This window comes from Lissotriton helveticus, chromosome 7, assembly GCF_964261635.1.
Source record: "Lissotriton helveticus chromosome 7, aLisHel1.1, whole genome shotgun sequence".
NCBI classification, from domain to species: domain Eukaryota; kingdom Metazoa; phylum Chordata; class Amphibia; order Caudata; family Salamandridae; genus Lissotriton; species Lissotriton helveticus.
Genome location: NC_136068.1, coordinates 1,706,766,786 through 1,706,786,134, shown reverse-complemented (window position 1 = coordinate 1,706,786,134; position 19,349 = coordinate 1,706,766,786). Strand labels below are relative to the sequence as shown.

The window sequence follows — 19,349 nt, the reverse complement described above, 5'->3', positions numbered from 1 at the left end:
TTGTCCCTACGTCTAGACTCAACAAATTCAAGCTACATGTGGAACTGGCAGAATTCTTCAGGAAGCTAAAACTCAAGGCCTTCTTCGAGAAATCGACAATGGACGAACATCTTCCCGATGATAACCCAAAAATCACAGGCCTGAGAACAAAATCAACCTTCAATCCACCACCGTCTACTGTACCCCCTGAGATCACCACCTTTGAACTGGCAGTGTACAACGATGTTGAATTACTGAACCCCACCAACCACTTCAACAAGCTATCTAAAGAAGACAGGACCACCATCCAAATCCTCCAGAATAACCCCTCGATCATCATCAAACCAGCCGACAAGGGGGGAGGCATTGTCATGTTAGACAAGAAAGACTACGACACTGAATGCCAAAGACTGCCCAGTGACACCAGAAATTACAAAAGACTGGAACGAGACCCCACTGACACACTCCAAACCACCATTAAAACATTGATCAAGAGTTCCAGCGGTGCAGAGCACATCTCCAAACAGGAGGCGGAATACCACTGCCCTCAGAAAGTGAAAATCGCGTTATTCTACACTGTATCAAAAGTACATGAAGGCACAACCCCTCCTCTGGGCAGACCCATTGTGTCAGGCATTAATTCCCTCCTTGAACCCCTCTCACGCTACTGCAATTTTTTCCTTAACCCGCTAGTGCAACAGACGCCTAGCTACATGAAGGACACCAAGCATCTACTACAAGTGATCAATAACATGGAATTCAACACTGCGACACAACTCCTGGTTGGACTGGACATTGAGAGTCTGTATACCAGCCTACCCCAGGACGCAACACTACAAGTTCTAAGGGACGTACTCATGGAGTCTCCTTGGCCGCACCGCACCCTGAGGGAGTTCATCCTACAATGTGCCACATTAGCACTCAAGGAAAACTACTTCGAATATGAAGGATCCTTTTACCTCCAAACCAATGGCACGTCCATGGGCAGCGTTTTCACTCCCAGTGTGGCGGGACTCTATGTCCACCACTTTGAGCGGACACACATCACTGACAACACAAACCCCTATGCCAACCATATCATCAAATGGCGTCGATACATAGATGACATCCTTGTGGTATGGCAAGGAACTCAAGCAGCCCTGGAGGAATTCCTCACATGGCTCAATGGCAAAGACCCATACTTAAAGTTTACAACCATCTCAAGTGCCACTCGACTTTCCTTCTTAGACCTAGGCATTGCAGTTAAAAATGGCAGATTGGTCACTACCCAATATTACAAACCCACAGCAAGAAACTCCCTACTTCATTTCACCAGTTTCCACCCTCGCCCATTGAGGGAAAACCTTCCCTTTGAGCAGTGTTTACGTATACGCAGAAACTGCAGTGACATTGCTGATTACAAAAGACAATCCTCTGAACTAGCAAAGAAACTAGAGGCACGTGGCTATCCACAAGCCATAATCTCCAAAACCAAGAAAAGGGCCAGGAACCGAAATAGAGAAGCCCTCCTTGAAACCACACATAAAGAACAACAGGAGCAGCCCATCACCTGTGTCACCACATACAATAATACAGCCTCCACTGAGGTAGCGAAACTCATCAGAAAAAACTGGAAGATCCTCAACCCTGGCCAAAGACAATGGGAAACTCCCAGGTTTGCTTACAAAAGAAGTAATAACCTTAAGGACCAATTGGTGAACACCCGCCCTAAAACACAGAGCACACAACAACCAAACACTGTGCTGAATGCCTGGGGACTCCCTATGGTTACCCGACACTACCCCTGCAATGACGGTAGTGTGTGTCACCTGACTACACACTCAAAAACCTTGGAACTTGAGCCGAACAAAGTGTGGACCCAACGTAGCCACACCAACTGCAATTCACGCAATGTCATATACCTCCTCACCTGTACCTGCAGCCTCCGCTATATAGGCATGACCACCTGCAAAATTCGCACCAGGGTCACAGAGCACAGAAGCACCATTAGGTGCAAGAAAAATATCAGCAAACTTATCAACCATTTCATCACCCATTGTCACACTCCAAATGACCTCACATGGACCATTATCGAGCAACTGCCTGCATTGGCAGTAGACAATGAAAAAAGACTCCTTAGTAAAGAACAACGCTGGATCTACCGCCTTTCTACCCAAATCAATGGCCTGAACGAGGCCATTCCTTGGAACTCAGTGACATACTGACACCATCACACCATATGAGAAGATACTACTGTTGCCCATTGGCTATAGCCAGTATAATCATACCCCTAGAACTGTACATTTTTCCTCTCTAATTCCACTTTTTTTTTTTTTAACAATTTCCAATCATACTCGGGGCACACGCTATCGCGCATGCCCCAATCTCACGTGCAGTGCGCTACACATGCGCAGCCCTTTCCATTGATCTGCGCATGCGCATACACACCTGCTATCGGCGCATGCACCATTTGCCTCTCATAGCGTCTGACCAATGCGCACGCGCACCATGCTACCGGCACACCCGGGGAAGTCTGTCTACCATTACTTCTCACCACAGGTGCCGATCATCAACTAATTAGCGGGCAGATAAAAACGAACAGAGACCCATAGCCCAGTTCACCTGAGTGCGAAGATGGCGCAACAGGTACACGGCAGGCTCTGATCGGAAAGGCTGTGAGTATGACGACCAACAAGCAACGATTTGGGTAAGCGCTTCTTCCTCCCCACAGGTCTCCTAACCCCAGTGGCCACCCTTATCTCCCAACAGGGTCATCCCCTTGTCGCTTCACTCCTGGAAGCATTGGCTGCAACTTACGCCTTATCACATTATGTAGCACACTGTGTGATACCCGTGTCTTAGCCACACCACGCCAAATTAGCTGCGATCTATGACCTTAACGGTACCACCCTTACCGTTACAGCTTAGCCGAATATAGTCAATCCACTATGCACTTTAGTTTTGGCAAGTCAGTCTTGAATATGACTATGTGGCAAGATGCCAACTGACTCTCTCTCTCTTCCTACATGTGTTGTCTATGTCATATATGTCGTCTGTACAGGTATGCATGAGAAGGGAATCCCCCTCTCACACCTAGTGAAACACCTTAGCGAGTGTAACACATAGTCTGCATTACACTCCCCATTTTTAGGTCGAGCGACCTATCTCAATGCGCATGCGCATTGAGAGCGGGAGCTCGATCTATTGCGGCTTAAACAGAGCTTACCGAGATCAGGCGATTCCCAGGCGATTTCTTCCAGTGCACGTGAAAGCGCGTGCACAATGCCACCAGCCGCTTGCCTCCCATTACCACATCAAAGGCAAGGCGGCCTCGTCTCAGGCCCCTGCTGCTTCACACCCTCATGCCGCTCTCCCCGCTCCGCCCCCTCCCCTGCCCGCCGTGTCGCATTTCTCCTCCGCCGGCCGTACTTTCACTTTGACGGCCGCAGGCCGTCTCTCGTGTTTCTCCTTGTTATTGTTCGAGTGTTTCCCTGGCTCAGCGTGGTGCCCGATTCATGGACATTTACAGACGCTCTGGTCTCTGTTATTGTATTTCCAGGACATGGTGCCATTCTGCCGCAGCAGCATTAGGGCTGTACATAAAATGCTATGCGATAATTTACTCTAGCTTTACTTAGGCTCTCACAATGTTTTTAAGTAACGTGACAGCTGCAACATATTTAAGTGCCCAGACAGCTACAACCACGCTTGTGAACAGCATTTCTTACCCCGCTCGGTAGGCGGGGTCATGACTTCACTCAAATGGTGAACAATGGCATGGGAGTCAAGAACATCGCAGAGTAGGGTTATAAGCTGGCCGGTGCTTGTTCTACATTGGCATGCAGCCCTCCCTTTGAAGATAGATTCCTGTTTGTATTCCCCAGTCTAATATAAACAAGCATTTTTTATACTGCAATCAAAATAAAATAAAGCGGAACAGGACCGTAAATTACGTGTGACGTACATTGCATACAAACTGAGGATTCACGTGTGTTTGTCTATACACTCCAGCACCCGCTTACACATACAGTGGTACCCACACAGCAGCGCACACACACTAACAAACATAGATAGATACACAGCACAGCGTGGGACACGCACACAAACACAGTGGCTCACACACGCACACTCACAGTAGGCCACATACAGTAACTCGCTGTACACACACGCGCGCACACACGCAGTACATCACGCTCCACATACACAGGCACTCAAGGTTAAATGCACACGCATACAGTGGCACAGACACAGAGTGAGTCACACACAACTGCAAGGTCAGTAATTGTCAGGTACAAACCCACTCGCAAACAGCGTGACTCACAAGCGCAGTAGTGCATACCCTCACGCTGTTACATGCTTAAAGTGGCACACAGTCTAAGATGCAGTGACACATAGACTATTACTATGAAGCACACACACTTAGATAGACATACCTAGGCACGTGCACACGAGCACTCCTAATTTCAGATTTGGACGTAGCATTCGCTGCGTTTTGTAGTCTGAGAGGCATTTGAAACACACAACCACCTGCCTTTAGCTCATACACTCAGAAGGTGCCAGCACGGGGCTCCCTCCTATATCCGCCTTAATGCGCTCTTGTTCTGCCAATTAATTAGCCTCCGAGGGTGGGAGCGGTCGCTCTTGTGATCCCCCCGCCTGCCGGGAGGCTCGGGCACATTACAGACGGAATAGCAGTGGTCCACTCCCCATGCCACCAGCTGCCTAATAACTGAGCTACCTGCAGCCCGGCAGAGCACAGCTGGGACCTGCCCCACCAGGCTCGGCACCAACAGCTCCCCTAATCAGCCGGGCCAGCCGGCCACTGCGAGCCGCTCTTTAGTGGGCAGATGGTGTGACTTTGGACACTTTTACCTGCGTTAAAGTATTGCATGCCTCCCTCGCCCCCCCCCTCACTCCCCTCAAACTATACACCCCTGCTTTCAAGTGGAGGCTGGAGGGCATCTTACTCATTCTAGAGACTAATTACAACTCTGATTTCTAGTGTTTATTTGGAAGGGGCACAGAAGTTGCAATTGTGTGTTGCATTATTTCTTATCAAGCACGTAGCAGCAAACACCTGGGTAGGTCAAATGCATGAGAGTATTTTTCTAGGGTTTATCCCAAGCTCAAGCATTTAAAAGTACTTTGAGATGTGATAAATGTCCAAGATCACACAGGGTGTGCCTGCAATGACACTGTAATTGTGCCCAGCTATCAGGTTTTACAATTTGCACTTCAGCCGCTGGATGGTAGGTAGGATTTGTAAAGTGTGCCCAGGATCACACAGTGTGGTCATGCAGCAGTTTAATTGTCTACTGGACCAATAAAACTAACATTGTCCAGTATACCAATCAAAATTGCTCTCCAATGACACCAGGCAAAGCAGACGCTCCCTCAAACAGATCACCAAGCGCAATTTACCCTACTTACAGCCTAGCCTGTTCTCTGTCGAGACTTGAGCAATCTTTAGAGCACAAGATAAGATCTTTTCACATGGAAGAGTCAGACGTATTGCAACACTACTTAAGAAACAAGCATTGGCATAGACAATAGGTCTCGCCTTTGGGACCTTATACGTGTTTAGCCATGCAACAGTTGATGTTGCTGCACCAAGGATATTATGCTGCATAACTAAATACTTAGAAGGTCCAAAAGGCGAGACCTATTGGCTATGCCAATGCTTGTTTAACTTGCACCAACACCATTTTAAAAGTTCCTGAGGAAAGCCAGATTACTCTAAGGCACTGGCTGAAACATGTCGACCACCCTACGGATGTAGGAGGTAGTAACTCGCTGCCTGTAACATCCTATAGCCTTATTGTAACCGCTGACGGCGGCCCAGTTATTAAAATTTAATTTACCTGTGGGTACTGGTACCTTCGCCAAGCCGTTTTAACTATCACGTCACTAACACCCCACACTGCACACTCAGTAACATACCAGCTCCGCTGTAATCAGTCGTCGAAGCACACCCGGGACACATTAGGTGTCACTGGGTGGGCCCGATGATGAAGCATGCCACCAACTAGGTTGGTGGGTGAGGGCTTTATGAACACACCTACCAGGTGCCCCCTGACAAAACTGGTCAGAGTCAACATACTAATAGTCATACCTAGCTAGTCTTTTTTGATGATACATATAACCCACGGGGACACGGACTAGCTAACTAGTCCTCTCTCTCTCTCTTGATACGTGCGCACTCACAATGTTTTACCAAATAAATTATACATCAGCCTATTCTGTACCAGATCCGCTCAGTCTCTCTCGACCACTCACCAACAGCAGACATGGAAGATTTTTTTTAACTCATTAGAGTGATAATAAACATGAATTACGACCAAATATCATTACATATGTAAGTGATTTATCAATAAATAGCAAATGCTGTTGTATGCCCCTTTCTCCACTTACAGACAGATTGTTTCCAACACACACAGACCTATCTGTATAATATTTTTAAAAAGAAAATATATATAATGTAGTTTCATTTTATTTGATTATGTGCCAGCAAATAGGCACAACGGACAATAAGAATATTAATTGACGAAGCACACTGTGCACATATTTGCATGCAGAGAACAATAATGGCGATTCGTTTCTACAGGCGTATACTGCCTAATCCTTTTCCATGGCCACTCACACGAAATTGTATTAAATAAAAGGAAACGCATACATTTACATATATGACGCATCCGCATCCACATTTGATAAACATACTCCTGTGAATAAAGCAGAAGAAATGAAAATAAAAGAGAAACAGAAGAGAAAAGAAGACGCCCGCCACTTTTCCAAGGAGGCCCAAAAGGGTATCAAAGAGTAATGTCATTCATTTAAAAAAAAAAAAAAACACTACCTAGCAAATTGTACTAAAACAAAGCTCATACTAAGCCCCCCACATACACACATTAAAGAAAACTGATTTGAATTATAAATCAGAAATTAAAAGTGTGTTACAAATCAACCCGATATTTAAGAAATGCCAATCTACTTATAACGCACACTGCTCAAAATCAGTCAAATCACTGTGGGTTTGCATCCTCCATTCCACCACCAGCTTTAATCAACCTTGTAGTCGAGATTGTAAGACCCCCGTTGGTAAAAAATTCCTTATTGAATCGTAAAACCAACGCACAAATAAGATATCTAAAAATTCTTCAAAGATTGCTACAGAACTTTACAATGACATCTCCAGCCATTGTCGGCTTGATGTCAGGAATGCACAGAATGTAATGCAAACTCATGTTTGGGAGGGAGGGGTGGGGGAAGGGAGCAGACCACAAACTCAGTGCTGTGTGTAAAAGGCCGCTTTTATTGAAACAGGAGCGCATAACATAAAACATTCCTCAGCAACCACCTTACTAAACTAGACCTCACTAAATAACCATGTACCTGACCCTTGACCCGGCCCCCTCCCCTAAAAATTTTATTGACCCCGCCCCACCTCTACATTACAAAATACACAGCAATGCAACACAATAATAACCCTTGAACTTCAAACCCTCCAATAAACAATTACCCCGCCTTTTTGTTTACTACCGTCAAATCCCGATCATCCGTAACCTAACCTTAACTTAACATGCCTACCCTTTCCATAATGACAACCAAGCTCCAACAATAACCACAAACATCTCCCAAACCTGAAAAACTTCATATAACCCCACCACCCAGAAAGCCGGGGGGAGAGACACTACTCCTCCTTCCTGCCCCCAACTAGAAAAGCCGCTATCCCTTCACTCAGAATGCGCCTGGACTTTTAAACACCTCGCCAACACCTCTCTAATCTCCAACAAATAGAGATCCATTCCCAGCCACAATAGATGCTGCTTCAAAATGTAACTCCCTGTGCAAAACTCTACCAAAACCAAGGTGTCAGCAATACCGTGACATTTCTGAATCGACTTTCCTCTGCACCCTGTAAATAGCCCTCGGGTTCATTGCACGCCGCCCACAAAATGTGGCAACCTGCCCACTGTTCTTTCAAACTCGACAAGTCCCTCTTAATGGCCCTCATCAACACTACACCCTTTACTTCGCACAAATTGTTCTTACCCAAGTGAATCAGCAACACGTCCGGGCACCACCCCTGAAACATTCATCTATTAAGGCACGGCAACAATTCCTTCCACCGCATCCCACATTTGCCCTTCCAAACAATGTTAAACAAATGGTCATTAAACCCCAACATTCCCCCACCGGCATATCTGGACCTGTGCCCATTTTGATAAAAGAGTGCACCACAATTCAAATTGTCATTTCCTTCGCCTGCGGCCCGGCCACTGTACCTGTAACAAGAAAAAGGAATGAGACTCACACCAAAGCGGATGACGCTTGCTTCTCCCCTGCACTCTGCCGCACATAGCGCTGGTAACAGTCCAACGACCAACGCCACAAACTCATGATGTCCCCCCGAGACCAGCCCTTGTTATATGCCTCGGTTGCCGCCCCAATCCCGAAGGAGTCCGTCCCATACTTTGCCCCGTCTATCCCCATACTTTTCAAAGCCTTCCGCAACACCATTCTCAGCTGATAATCCGTCACCCTTTACCCATTGGCATGTTGAATAACCGCTGCAGGACCCACACCCTGTGACAGAGCATGCCATCGACGTGCCCAAGTAAGGGGGCAAGTAGCGGCTGGCACCATTGCTTGAAGCCTGACCCCCTTGCCTAAACCCCTCTGATCCGTTTTGGAACTGGCCAACCACACATGTATCCCGTCCTCCATAGGTGTGGGCGGAATTTGCATAATTGCGTTACGCAAATCTCCACGAACAGGCAGAAAGTCAGCGAACACACGGAATTGCTTGTTCGCAATGCTTTTTTCCTACTCGCAATCGTTGTTTGCGTGCTCGGCGGAAAATATCTCTCGAACAAGCTAAAAATTTCGCAAAGTCGTGGAATGCAGAATTTTGGGAAATTGCGCGGTCTCCGCGGAACACGAAATTATCCAAATTCTGCAAATTTCGCGAGCGGAACAGAATTTACCGCCCAGGCCTAGTCCTCCCCCATGGCCACGTCTGCCCACCGTACCCCACTTTTAACTTTGTTGCCCAAAAGCTCAGACACCCGGAATGCCCCAAAGAACATCCACACCATAACAATAGAGAATAGGCAGGCCTCAAAATCATTGTTGCAATCTGCCGGCAACACCTCGAGTATGCGAGATAGCTTCTGCCACATTAGGGGGTCCGTGACACGTTTCCCCCCTCTCCCTAGCCCAATCTTCCAAGACCCTCCTCCCCACTTCCCCTGCTGTCAGAGAGTAACCCCAAATTAGTTTTCCCATAAAGGCAATGCCCGCCAACTTCCCTGCGATGGTATCTTTCATAAGGCCCTTTTCAATGAGTGCCAAAATGAACTGAATCACATCCTCTGACTGACGCCAGACCTCCATTCTCCTGAAAGCCCCCGATGCCAAGAAATCCATCCATGCCAGGTTGTATGCTGTCCTGGTAGAAGCCGACATGGAGCCTACCACCAGTTGTAGCACCCTACGTTGCCTTCATACCAAAGATGATCCGGCATCGTGGTCGGCATCCTGTCCGCCTCCTTTGCAAGCCCACGGAATCTCCCCCACTGCAAACGAGACAAAGCATCAGCTATGTCACTGTCCACACCTGGTATATGCAACACCCTTAAAGCTATGTCATGACAAAGGCAGCCAAGCACAAAAACCCGCAACAACTTTAGAATGTGTTCATCTCTTGCGACTGCCTGTTAATGACCTCCACCACCGCCATGTTGTCCATACAAAACAAGACTTTCTTATGAGCCAGCTCGCCGCCCCACAGTGTCAATGCCACAAGTAACAGGAAAAGTTCCAGGAAAGCTATGCTCCTCCCACCATCGTTCCACTGCTGTGGCCATTGCTCAGCTAACCACCTGCCCTGACAGTACACGCCAAATCCTTCGCCGCATGCTGCATCAGAAAAGATTTGCACGTCCCACTGGACGTCCTTCTCCCTGGCCAATGGCACGCCATTGAAAGATTGCAGAAAAACTGTCCACATGCCCAAATCGTCCTTCACCCCTGCTGATAAGCGCATATGGTGGTGAGGTAAATGCCGACCAGCCAAAGCGCATTTCAACCATCTGCAGAATGTCCTCGCTGTTTTGACCACCCTGCATGCAAAGTTAAGATGCCCAAGGAGCACCTGTATGTCCTTCACTGTCACCTTTTGTTTAGACAGCATTCCCTCCAACAATTGCCACATTTTTTCTTTCTTGTCATCTGGCAAGCGAGCCTGCATCGCTACAGAATCAATCTCCACTCCTAAGAATGACATGGCCGTACAAGGGCCCATTGTCTTCTCGGGTGCTAACGGCACCCCCATGTCGCCGATGAGCTCATGAAAGGTATCCAAGGCTGCCTAGCACTCCGTCGAGCCCGGTGAAGCGACTAACAAGAAGTCACCAAGGTAGTGCGTCATCAATGTGTGACCCGTGTGTCGCGTGAAATACCACTGCAAAAAGGTGCTAAAGCATTCAAATAAAGCACACGACATAGAACAACCCATCGGTAAAGCTTTGTCCACATACCATTTCCCTTCGAAATGGATATCCAGAAGTTCCCAGTCATCTTGGTGGACTGGAAGCAACCGGAAAGCCGACTTTATGTCACACGTTACCATCTCTGCAGTCGCGCCCGCGGTCACAACTAGTGACATGGCCACGTCAACTGAGGAATAAGATACTGAGGCCGTCTCCTCATCAGAGTCATTAACTGATGACCCCTCAGGCCATGAAAGGTGCTGAATCAGCCTGTATTGTCCTGCCTCTTTTTTGGGCACAACCCCTATCGGTGATATTATCAGGTTTTCTGTTGGCCAATACTCAAAATGGCCCGCCATTCTCCCTTCGCACACCTCCCTGTTCAATTTCTCCTGCACCACTGCCCTGAGTTCCGCTGCTGATTTCAGATTGTCTGCCTACCATCTCTGCCGTGGACCCCGATATCCCAAGTGAAACCCCCACTTAAACCCTTCAATCAAAACCGTACTTGCTCCCTGGTCCCCAAACCCCCTCAGACCTCCACCAGTTTCTCAAGTTTAACTGGTGTGGAAGCTCTTGGGCCCAGGGCCCTGCTGGCCCTTGCCCCCCCTATTGCTCTGGAATTGCCGTGAGGAGCCAGGGGTACTGTTACCTGCCTGCTGCCGCTGCTGGTTTACCTGTGGTTTGATGCCCCAACAATTAACAAGGGGGTGTCGCTTCCCGCACTTCGAGCACTCGTGTCGAAACGTGCGGTATTCCCTCGTGCATAGGCCTTTATTAAAGTCCCAGCACATTCCTGTCCCGGTTTGCATTGTCCCTGTGCCTCCCACCCCTCCCCGGGTGGGCTTCCCCTGAAAGGGCCGGTACACTAATGGCAGCCCACTAGCCGTAATTACCGTCTTACCACCTGTGGCCGACCCCATGGTGTGCTGCCACAAATTCGTGTCCAGTTCCCCCATTTGGCTTCCGGATCCCACGCCATCCGAGCCCGAACCTCCTCGTCATCCTGGACCCAGGTGTATACTCCCCCCCCCCCGTGATCTGTGCCTTTCTAATCACATCCATATACTTAAACAGGGCTATGCAGCGCTCAGGAAACTTTTCACAATACACACTAGCATGAATTAGGAATGCTGCCGTCCAATTTTCCATGGTCACGGGCACTTTGGGCCTTTTAGCCAGCTCGTACTCTTCCTCTGGGCCTCCAGGACGCCAAAGTCCTCATGCGCCATGCCACCTCTCAATAACTCCGGAGAGACTATGTAAAGAACCGCTACAGACTCCTAAAACCTCCCAAGACGCCACAAAAAAACACAAATGCCTGCCTAACCTCCCAGTCACCAGGTCACCAAACCTAAAATTTGGGCTAAAAAATATGTAGCCCATATCCAAAATGGGCGTCTATGTCCAGCTCCCACCCCATACACCCACCACTCTCAAACCGCCCGGGGAGGGGACCTCCCTGCAGTTGGCCACTCCTCCTAAACCCCCTTTATCAATGTTTGAAGCACATACACCGATACATGTGACCATTCTAATTAGCCTCTGGAACACGTGGTGGGAGGAGGAATGGTATGGTGGCTGCCTTACTGACACCGGAAATCTGACTTCTGATGCTGGACCTACAATTTTGTGGTTTGTGCCAAACCACTCCTCATCCCGTTCCTTGCTCTGAAAAGATCAGGAAAGTAACATTTATAAAGAACATTACTCAATGCATTGGACTGACCTTTGCAACACAAACCAAACCACTGTATGACCTGTGTAAGATATGCTGCCTAAAATGTAAATATGTCATTACAATTTATTGGCCTATTACAGCCTACTTATTTATCACCAGAATAATGCTTCTGCTTAAAATCAGTTTTGACTTTAATAAACACACGCAAAAATTTCCGCATGCGAAAATTATGCTCAATAACATACATTTGAATATCTTAGTGCCTACAGCATTAAGGAAGGGGCTCAGCCAGTGCTTAATTTGAGCCGGTGGTTTCCGGTGCTTGGTACCGGCACTTAATTGGTTTCTGGTACTCAGCAGCTGCACTTAATTGTCATCATCACGCTATGACACTCTGCCACATGGTGGTGCTGCTCATCTAATTGAGAGATGAGTAGAACGGTTGTTTATAAATAAAATATACATTAAAAAATTACTCATACCTGCCTCCCCAGCCATTCCTTTAGCTTTGGGGACCTGAAATATTCTGCACTGTTGCACTTGCAGGGAGAGAGATTGTTACTAGTTGTTTTAGTACCGTCATTCGCAGTGATGAGGTGGCAATGGGTGGTGCAAGCTGTAGTGGCCTCCTGGTCATGGCCCTGGAACGTATTTAGTTTACAAATGAAACACTTGGCTCAGCGAGGCCCACGATTGGCCAAAACACACACAGAACAAGCCGGAGACCAAGAGATTTCCTTGGGTAGGTAAAAACCACTAAGACCGTAATTATTATTAGAACGTTGGTAAACACACAATCAAAACAAGGAAAGAGCATTTTCGGACAACCCACCATTAAAAACTCTACGTTATTTTTGATCTCAATGCAGCTTATGCTAGACAAGGACATGCTTTTTACCAACCATCTCTCACCATGAATATTGATGTTTATTTGAGCCATGGGCTTACTCCTCCTCAGGTTCTCCCTGTAATTTCCAACCCAATGAGAGGCCCAACTTCCATTACTTTAGGAAAGCCCACCTCACTTTAGATTCCTGGAATTGACCCTCAATATTGGAAGCAAACGTCAGCTCAGATGTGAACCTGCTTAACTATGCCAAAGACACACCCCCCTGAGAACCCAAAAGACGGTCCCCTTCACCTATTGGAGGGTTGACTGGGCTACTGGCCAACTGTACATAAAACACTCTTCAGCAATAATTGATTGCCATTGAGTGTAACATCCAGGGCAGTTTTGACGTTCTGACTCAAAGAAGTAAAAGCAATTGGGGAAGGAGGAGGACAGGATGTACAGGCTGGTAGCTCTGCAGCAGGCGAGTTCGTCGGGCTGATTTCTCAGCCACCGGCTCTTAATCTGAAGGACTGCAGCTTATGCTTCAGCTCTTAAACCTATAACCAACCCTGTGGGACCCATGAGTTGTGTGATAAGGGTTCAATATGTTTGTATCTTCTTTTAGTACCTTCACAAAGAAACAGGAGGATGGACTTTTACAGTGCCACTCCCTGGATATCTGAGGCGACGGTGGAGAGCTTCGCCTGGGCCCGGACTCCGGAAACATCTAGGATTTCTCTCCTCTCAACAATGCAGCTCGTTCTCTGAAGTGCAGATAATTATTCTCTATCTGCCATCCTGTCCTCATCCTTCCCCAACAGCTTTTACTTCTTTGAGTCATCAGTTTCTGCCCGGAAGATGGTGGGTGGCGACTGATCAACTTCACCGAAATGCGCGTCGGCACCAGCGCTGTAGTCATCTTGACACTGAAAAACAAACAAACCTACGTCTTTCGGCACCACCTGTGCCGTGATCAAGGCACAGGTGGTGCCGAAACACGTAGGTTTGTTTGCCTGTTTGTCTGAAATTCCGGTAATATCATTGAAATACTGAAAAAAAGTAAATGTATCATAAGTACCTGCGATGAGTGCGGCTCGTTTTTTTCTGGTGAAACTGGGATTTTGTGGAGCAGTAAAGAGCAGCTTAGTCCCGCCGTAGGGCAACGCACGGCTTTTGAGCACCAAATCACTGGAAAAATGGACTGTGTTGTTTGTATATAGTTATATATAGAGATATATAGATATATATATAGGTATATACATCCAAAAAAGGCCGCTTTGAAATGCCTCTAGAGGGCAAGAAGACGAGAAGTGGACCCAGGTATCAGTGCCAATCAAAATGTCTTTATTGTTCGACCAGCCAGACTGCGATGACGCGTTTCGACCCCCAATCGGGTCTTGAGCGCCAAACCACTGGAAAAATGGACTGTGTTATTTGTATATATATATATATATATATATATATATATATATATATATATATATATATATGCAAATTTGGAATCCAAGTAAGAAATCCACACGAGCCCGTAATTCTGCAGCAGCGGTTTTAATGGCAATTCAAGCAGTCACTGGATAACGCGTTTCGAACAACAAGTTGTTCTTGGTCACATATATATATATACAAACAAAACAAACACATAAAGGTAAATTAAATTAAATTATAATACCAAGTAGTGTTAAGCATGCACACGCTAGTGTATTTCAAAATCTTTTTGTCATGTCTATGACACCTACATAACTCTGAAAAATTCAGGCTCCATGAGGTATTGCGGGTAGGGTGGGACCTGCTGTCACACTCTAAGAGAATAGAAAAACACAGTGTTTACCCTTTGCTTAATAAAAAGAGAGGGGGTTCAAAAAGAAAGGGCTCAATGATCTTGTTTCCCCCAACACTTACTACACCAAGGAACATCTTTTATGTCTAGGGAGCAAGTCATGACTTCCTCCCTCGACATAAACGACAGCCTGATTCAAAGCCGGCCATCATCAGAGGAGTGCAGGGATCTGAATAGGTGCAAGGGAGAACACCTCTAAATTCGGATGAGAGCAGTGGGCCTGGCTGGTGGTTACCTACCTCTCATCTAGCTATGGTGTAGTTAAAGATCTGTAAGTCTAAATAAATGTCCAAGTGTAGAGGTTCACTCTAGCACTGTTGCCTTTTTTATATACTCCCATTAGATCTATTCATTTAGCAGTTTTTTCCCTTTCTGTTTGACGGTCACTATGGAGGCCTTGACAATTTGCTCTTTTTCTCTAGTACCCCATTGAATAAGCAGCTTGGAAACACCTCTTCTTAACTAGCAACCAATTTAGATTTATTTTGTCGTTGTATTAAGATTTCTTTGTAATTTTAATCACGCAAAGTATGCACTTTTATTTATTTTGCAAACATCGTTTGATAAAATCAATCTCCGAGATATAAAATAAACAAAAAATCTCAGTTAATTTTCCTGAAATGGAATGCTTCCTCACTTGCCTTTCACGCTGCCTCGATATGGCTGTGGTTTATTTTCATTATGTCTTACTATCTTGATAGTCCCTAACATGGAATGACCCGACATTAACTGCACGTCATTTTCTTTGCAGCTCTTCCCTGTCCTGAGAACAGCCACTATGAAGCTTGTGGCAATGCCTGCCCTGCCAGTTGTGGTGACAGAAATGGTCCCATCGGCTGCAGCCAGAGCTGCACAGAAACCTGTCAGTGCAACAGTGGATTTCTCCTGAGTGGTGACAGTTGTGTACCTGCTGGAAGCTGTGGCTGTACCTACAATGGCATGTACTACCAACCCAAGGCAACATTCTGGTCTGACACCAATTGCCAACAACGCTGCACGTGTGATACTGTACTAGGCATTGTGGTGTGCCAGAATGCCCAATGCAAGACGACAGAACAATGCATGGTGGTAAATGGCCTTCTTGGCTGTTACCCTACCAGCTATGCAACCTGTACAGCCTCTGGGGACCCTCACTACACCACCTTTGATGGTTGGAGATATGACTTTATGGGCACCTGTGTCTATCAGCTGGTTGGAGTGTGCTCCTCTGACCCAACACTCACTCCCTTCACTATCAAAGTGCTGAACAACAAGAGGGGAAACAAAGCAGTCTCATGGACAAAGACAGTGACTCTTCAGGTTTATGGCCAAATTATAACCCTCTCCAGGGATGCACCTTTGAAGATACAGGTTTGTAAATGGAATTGGTGCGCCATTAGTAACAGAATGTTTTTCGCTTAAAAAGACTAACCCCATGTCTAATAAAGTGTAATGTACTTTTCACAATATACATAGGGTTGTCAGTTAAAACTGATTATAACCAAGAGTGAATTTTCCTTTTCGGTAGCAAACCAGAGAAGACAGCATTTTACAGCCCTTTTATTTCTTTGTTGCCCTTTGCTATCAAGGCTAAATGTTGCCACAATCTCTAAGCGCTTGTCTGTGACAGATGTTCTACCTATGACCACCTTGGGTAATACTAAGCCACTTAATATACCCGTTTGACCACCCCTAGAGTCCCTAAACCCTCAGGATCTACTTCCACTCGCATTGATGTGTAGTGACCAGCAGGATATTAACTGAAATCACAGCAGGGTCTCAGTCTAGAGTAAGCAACACTACCAGAAAGAACTGCACCTTACACCCTTGTTCTTATTTCTGTATTGGCGTGGTCTGAGCAAACATGCCTAAAAGAGCCCCATCCTATGAGATGAGTGGAATTTTATGAACATATTCAGCAGCACTTGGGCAGATTCAGACAAGGACCATCGCTGTTTTTAATAAATATGTGCTGAGGTAACAGCACGCATTTACTCAGAAGATCTACAAATTATACTCTGTGCTGTACTCTGTAGAGTCCAAAAGAGGCAAAGATTGTACTGTGTTGTAAGTAAGTAAGCAATAGTTTATTAGCATAGTTAATTAAAACCATTGCAATTCATCCTTAAAAACACTAAAATGCGCACAATACATTGTTCATCACTTGAATAAAATTACATTCACATAAAATATATAGTCTAAATTATAATTCCTATCAAAAATTCATAAAATTTAATATATGTTAGTGAAAATAAAAATAGTAATCATGTTGTTCTAAATGTCCTCTGTAAGTTATGGCAAGGGGACGGATTCCAGTGTTCTCTTTTCTTCCACCAGGCTGCACTTTGAGAAAGAAAACATTCATTTTATAGCCCCAGCATCAGCAAGTTTAGTGTTCAACTCTACTATCTTAACGTCAAAATGAATCTTGGAATCTATCATACCTAAACAAAACTTGCATCAACCCTCCAAACAAATGTGACCTGAATAATGGAAACATGCTGAGCTGTGCTTCTTCTTTTCCCTCAAAATAGAAAATGCACTAGAATAGAAAGTTGCACTTTGTGCAGTTCTCACTACTTCTTCTGTACCACCTCCAACGCTGTTACATAGAATAGCAAAGTTTGCTGTCACTAAATGACCTATAGCTTACAGTCTGCATTCAGGCATTTAATCTATGGCAACGAGAGCAGGTAGGGATCCAGATCACACACTACTAATGCATTTATAATACATGGGATTCTGTAAACCCTGTGCAAACTCCAGTCTCACAATTGTTTATAATCCGTGACCTGTGATGCTCTCAGTCGCCGATTATAAAGAAAATACTTCAGAACCCAACTATTATAGGTTATTACAGAAGAGATCTGAAGTCACAATGACTGGTGCCGGAACGAGCAACCGAGGTAAAAGGCAAGTCAGGTCCCGGAGCAGCTGTTTAAAGCAACCACAATGTTGCTTTTCTTTCTACTGCTCTATTTTGAAATCTTACAATGAGAAGAAGAGAGTACATGTTTATTTTTGCATTCCATAGAGAAAAGCTAGAAGCTTTCTAGACATTTCTAACTCCTGTATCTTTTATTTTTTTTTACCTAACTTGTATTAAACATGTTCTAATATCTGTTTGAAACAAAAATCTAACAGGTTTTTGATATCTTTCATTTTGTACTAGAGGTTTTATTTTTAGTCTTCATGTTTGCAAACATGCTTCTTCTTTCATATGAAAGAGCTATACACCAAGGACTTAAGGGGTTTACTGGAAAGGTGATGGTGACCATGTATTATGCGCGGTAACGTATCCCCTGGCGTACATGATAAGGATATTGCAAGTCAATTCAGAGTTTTATAACCTTATACAGGAACTTGGCCTCTAGCCTCATTCTCTGTATGGTTATGGAACTCCTTGTTGACTTTCAGTATCCTTATAATGTACATAAGGGGTACTATATCCCTTATATCAATTAGCCCAGTCCATTCTCCTTCATCTAAAAAACAGAATAGAACAGTAAAAGAGCAACAAGCACCAAACAATATACAGATCATGCCCTAAGTAGGACGTCTTCATTCTACTGTGTTTTCTGCAATTTGTTTGAGTAATATATTAGAAGAACGTTGTATTTAATGGTCACATTAACCTTTCATCTGCTGCAGTCAAATCTTAATGAGGTGCAAAGATAACTCCATTCATGGACATCTTTGGGGTGAGACTAAACTCCTGGAAATAAATGTTTGAGTGCTGAGTGATGAGACAGGAATGAATGAGAGGCAGTGCCTAGAGAGTGAAAATTCAAGGAAAGGGCACAAAGATGAGAGATAGGTGCAGGTCACAAGGAAGGTAGACTTGATAATATGAATTAAGGAGGGAAAATAAAATAAAAGGACTTTTGTAATGGAAAATAAACAGCCTCACAGACTTTTCACAGGGCAAAAACAGACTTAACCCTGATAGCCACTTATATTTACAATGTTTAGAAAGATTTGAAACCACCGGAAATCCCTCATTGGGAATCATAACAAAAAAAACTGAAGACAGAAAAGCCTAGATATAGTGTAAGGTTGTATTATGTCAATAGGAAATTCAAAGTAAGAACAATGTGACCACAATACATACACACTAGGGTGCACTCGATAGTCTTGCAGATTTACTATTGCTTATTCGCAAAAAAGAAAAAGCAGATTCAATTATTGTTTCAGAGGGGGAGACAATAATGTGCCTTAATTACAAATGTAAGAAATAGATCAGTGAGGAGACAAAGAGAGGTGGGATAAGCATCAGTTCCCCATACTGTTGGGTAACTAAGGCTCCAGATGTCATACACTCATACTGTATTGTGTGCTACTAGACAGACTGAAGATTTCATGGGCACACGTGATTATCTTCTAATAGATAGGTTGCCCACCTATTTAATGAGAGGCAGTGATAAGACACATATATTAGGAGATTAGGACAATGCAAGGATCTAGCCCTCCTGCATGTAGAGATGTCCTAATCCGTCCCTGGAAGTGCCTCCTTTCACGTCTCTGAGGTCGGAGATTATGTGAAAACACCAATTTATTTAATTATTATAGTGC

General features: G+C 45.3%; 1 protein-coding gene across 1 annotated transcript in view; it reads left to right on the top strand.

Moving 5' to 3' along the window:
* The window catches only part of LOC144769652 (IgGFc-binding protein-like), a 620,904-nt gene that overhangs the window by 392,075 nt on the left and 209,480 nt on the right, over positions 1–19,349 (top strand). The window contains exon 13 of the mRNA XM_078653827.1: positions 15,550–16,148. Coding sequence (XP_078509953.1) covers positions 15,550–16,148 — 599 coding nt within the window. The remainder of the gene's footprint in view (positions 1–15,549; positions 16,149–19,349) is intronic.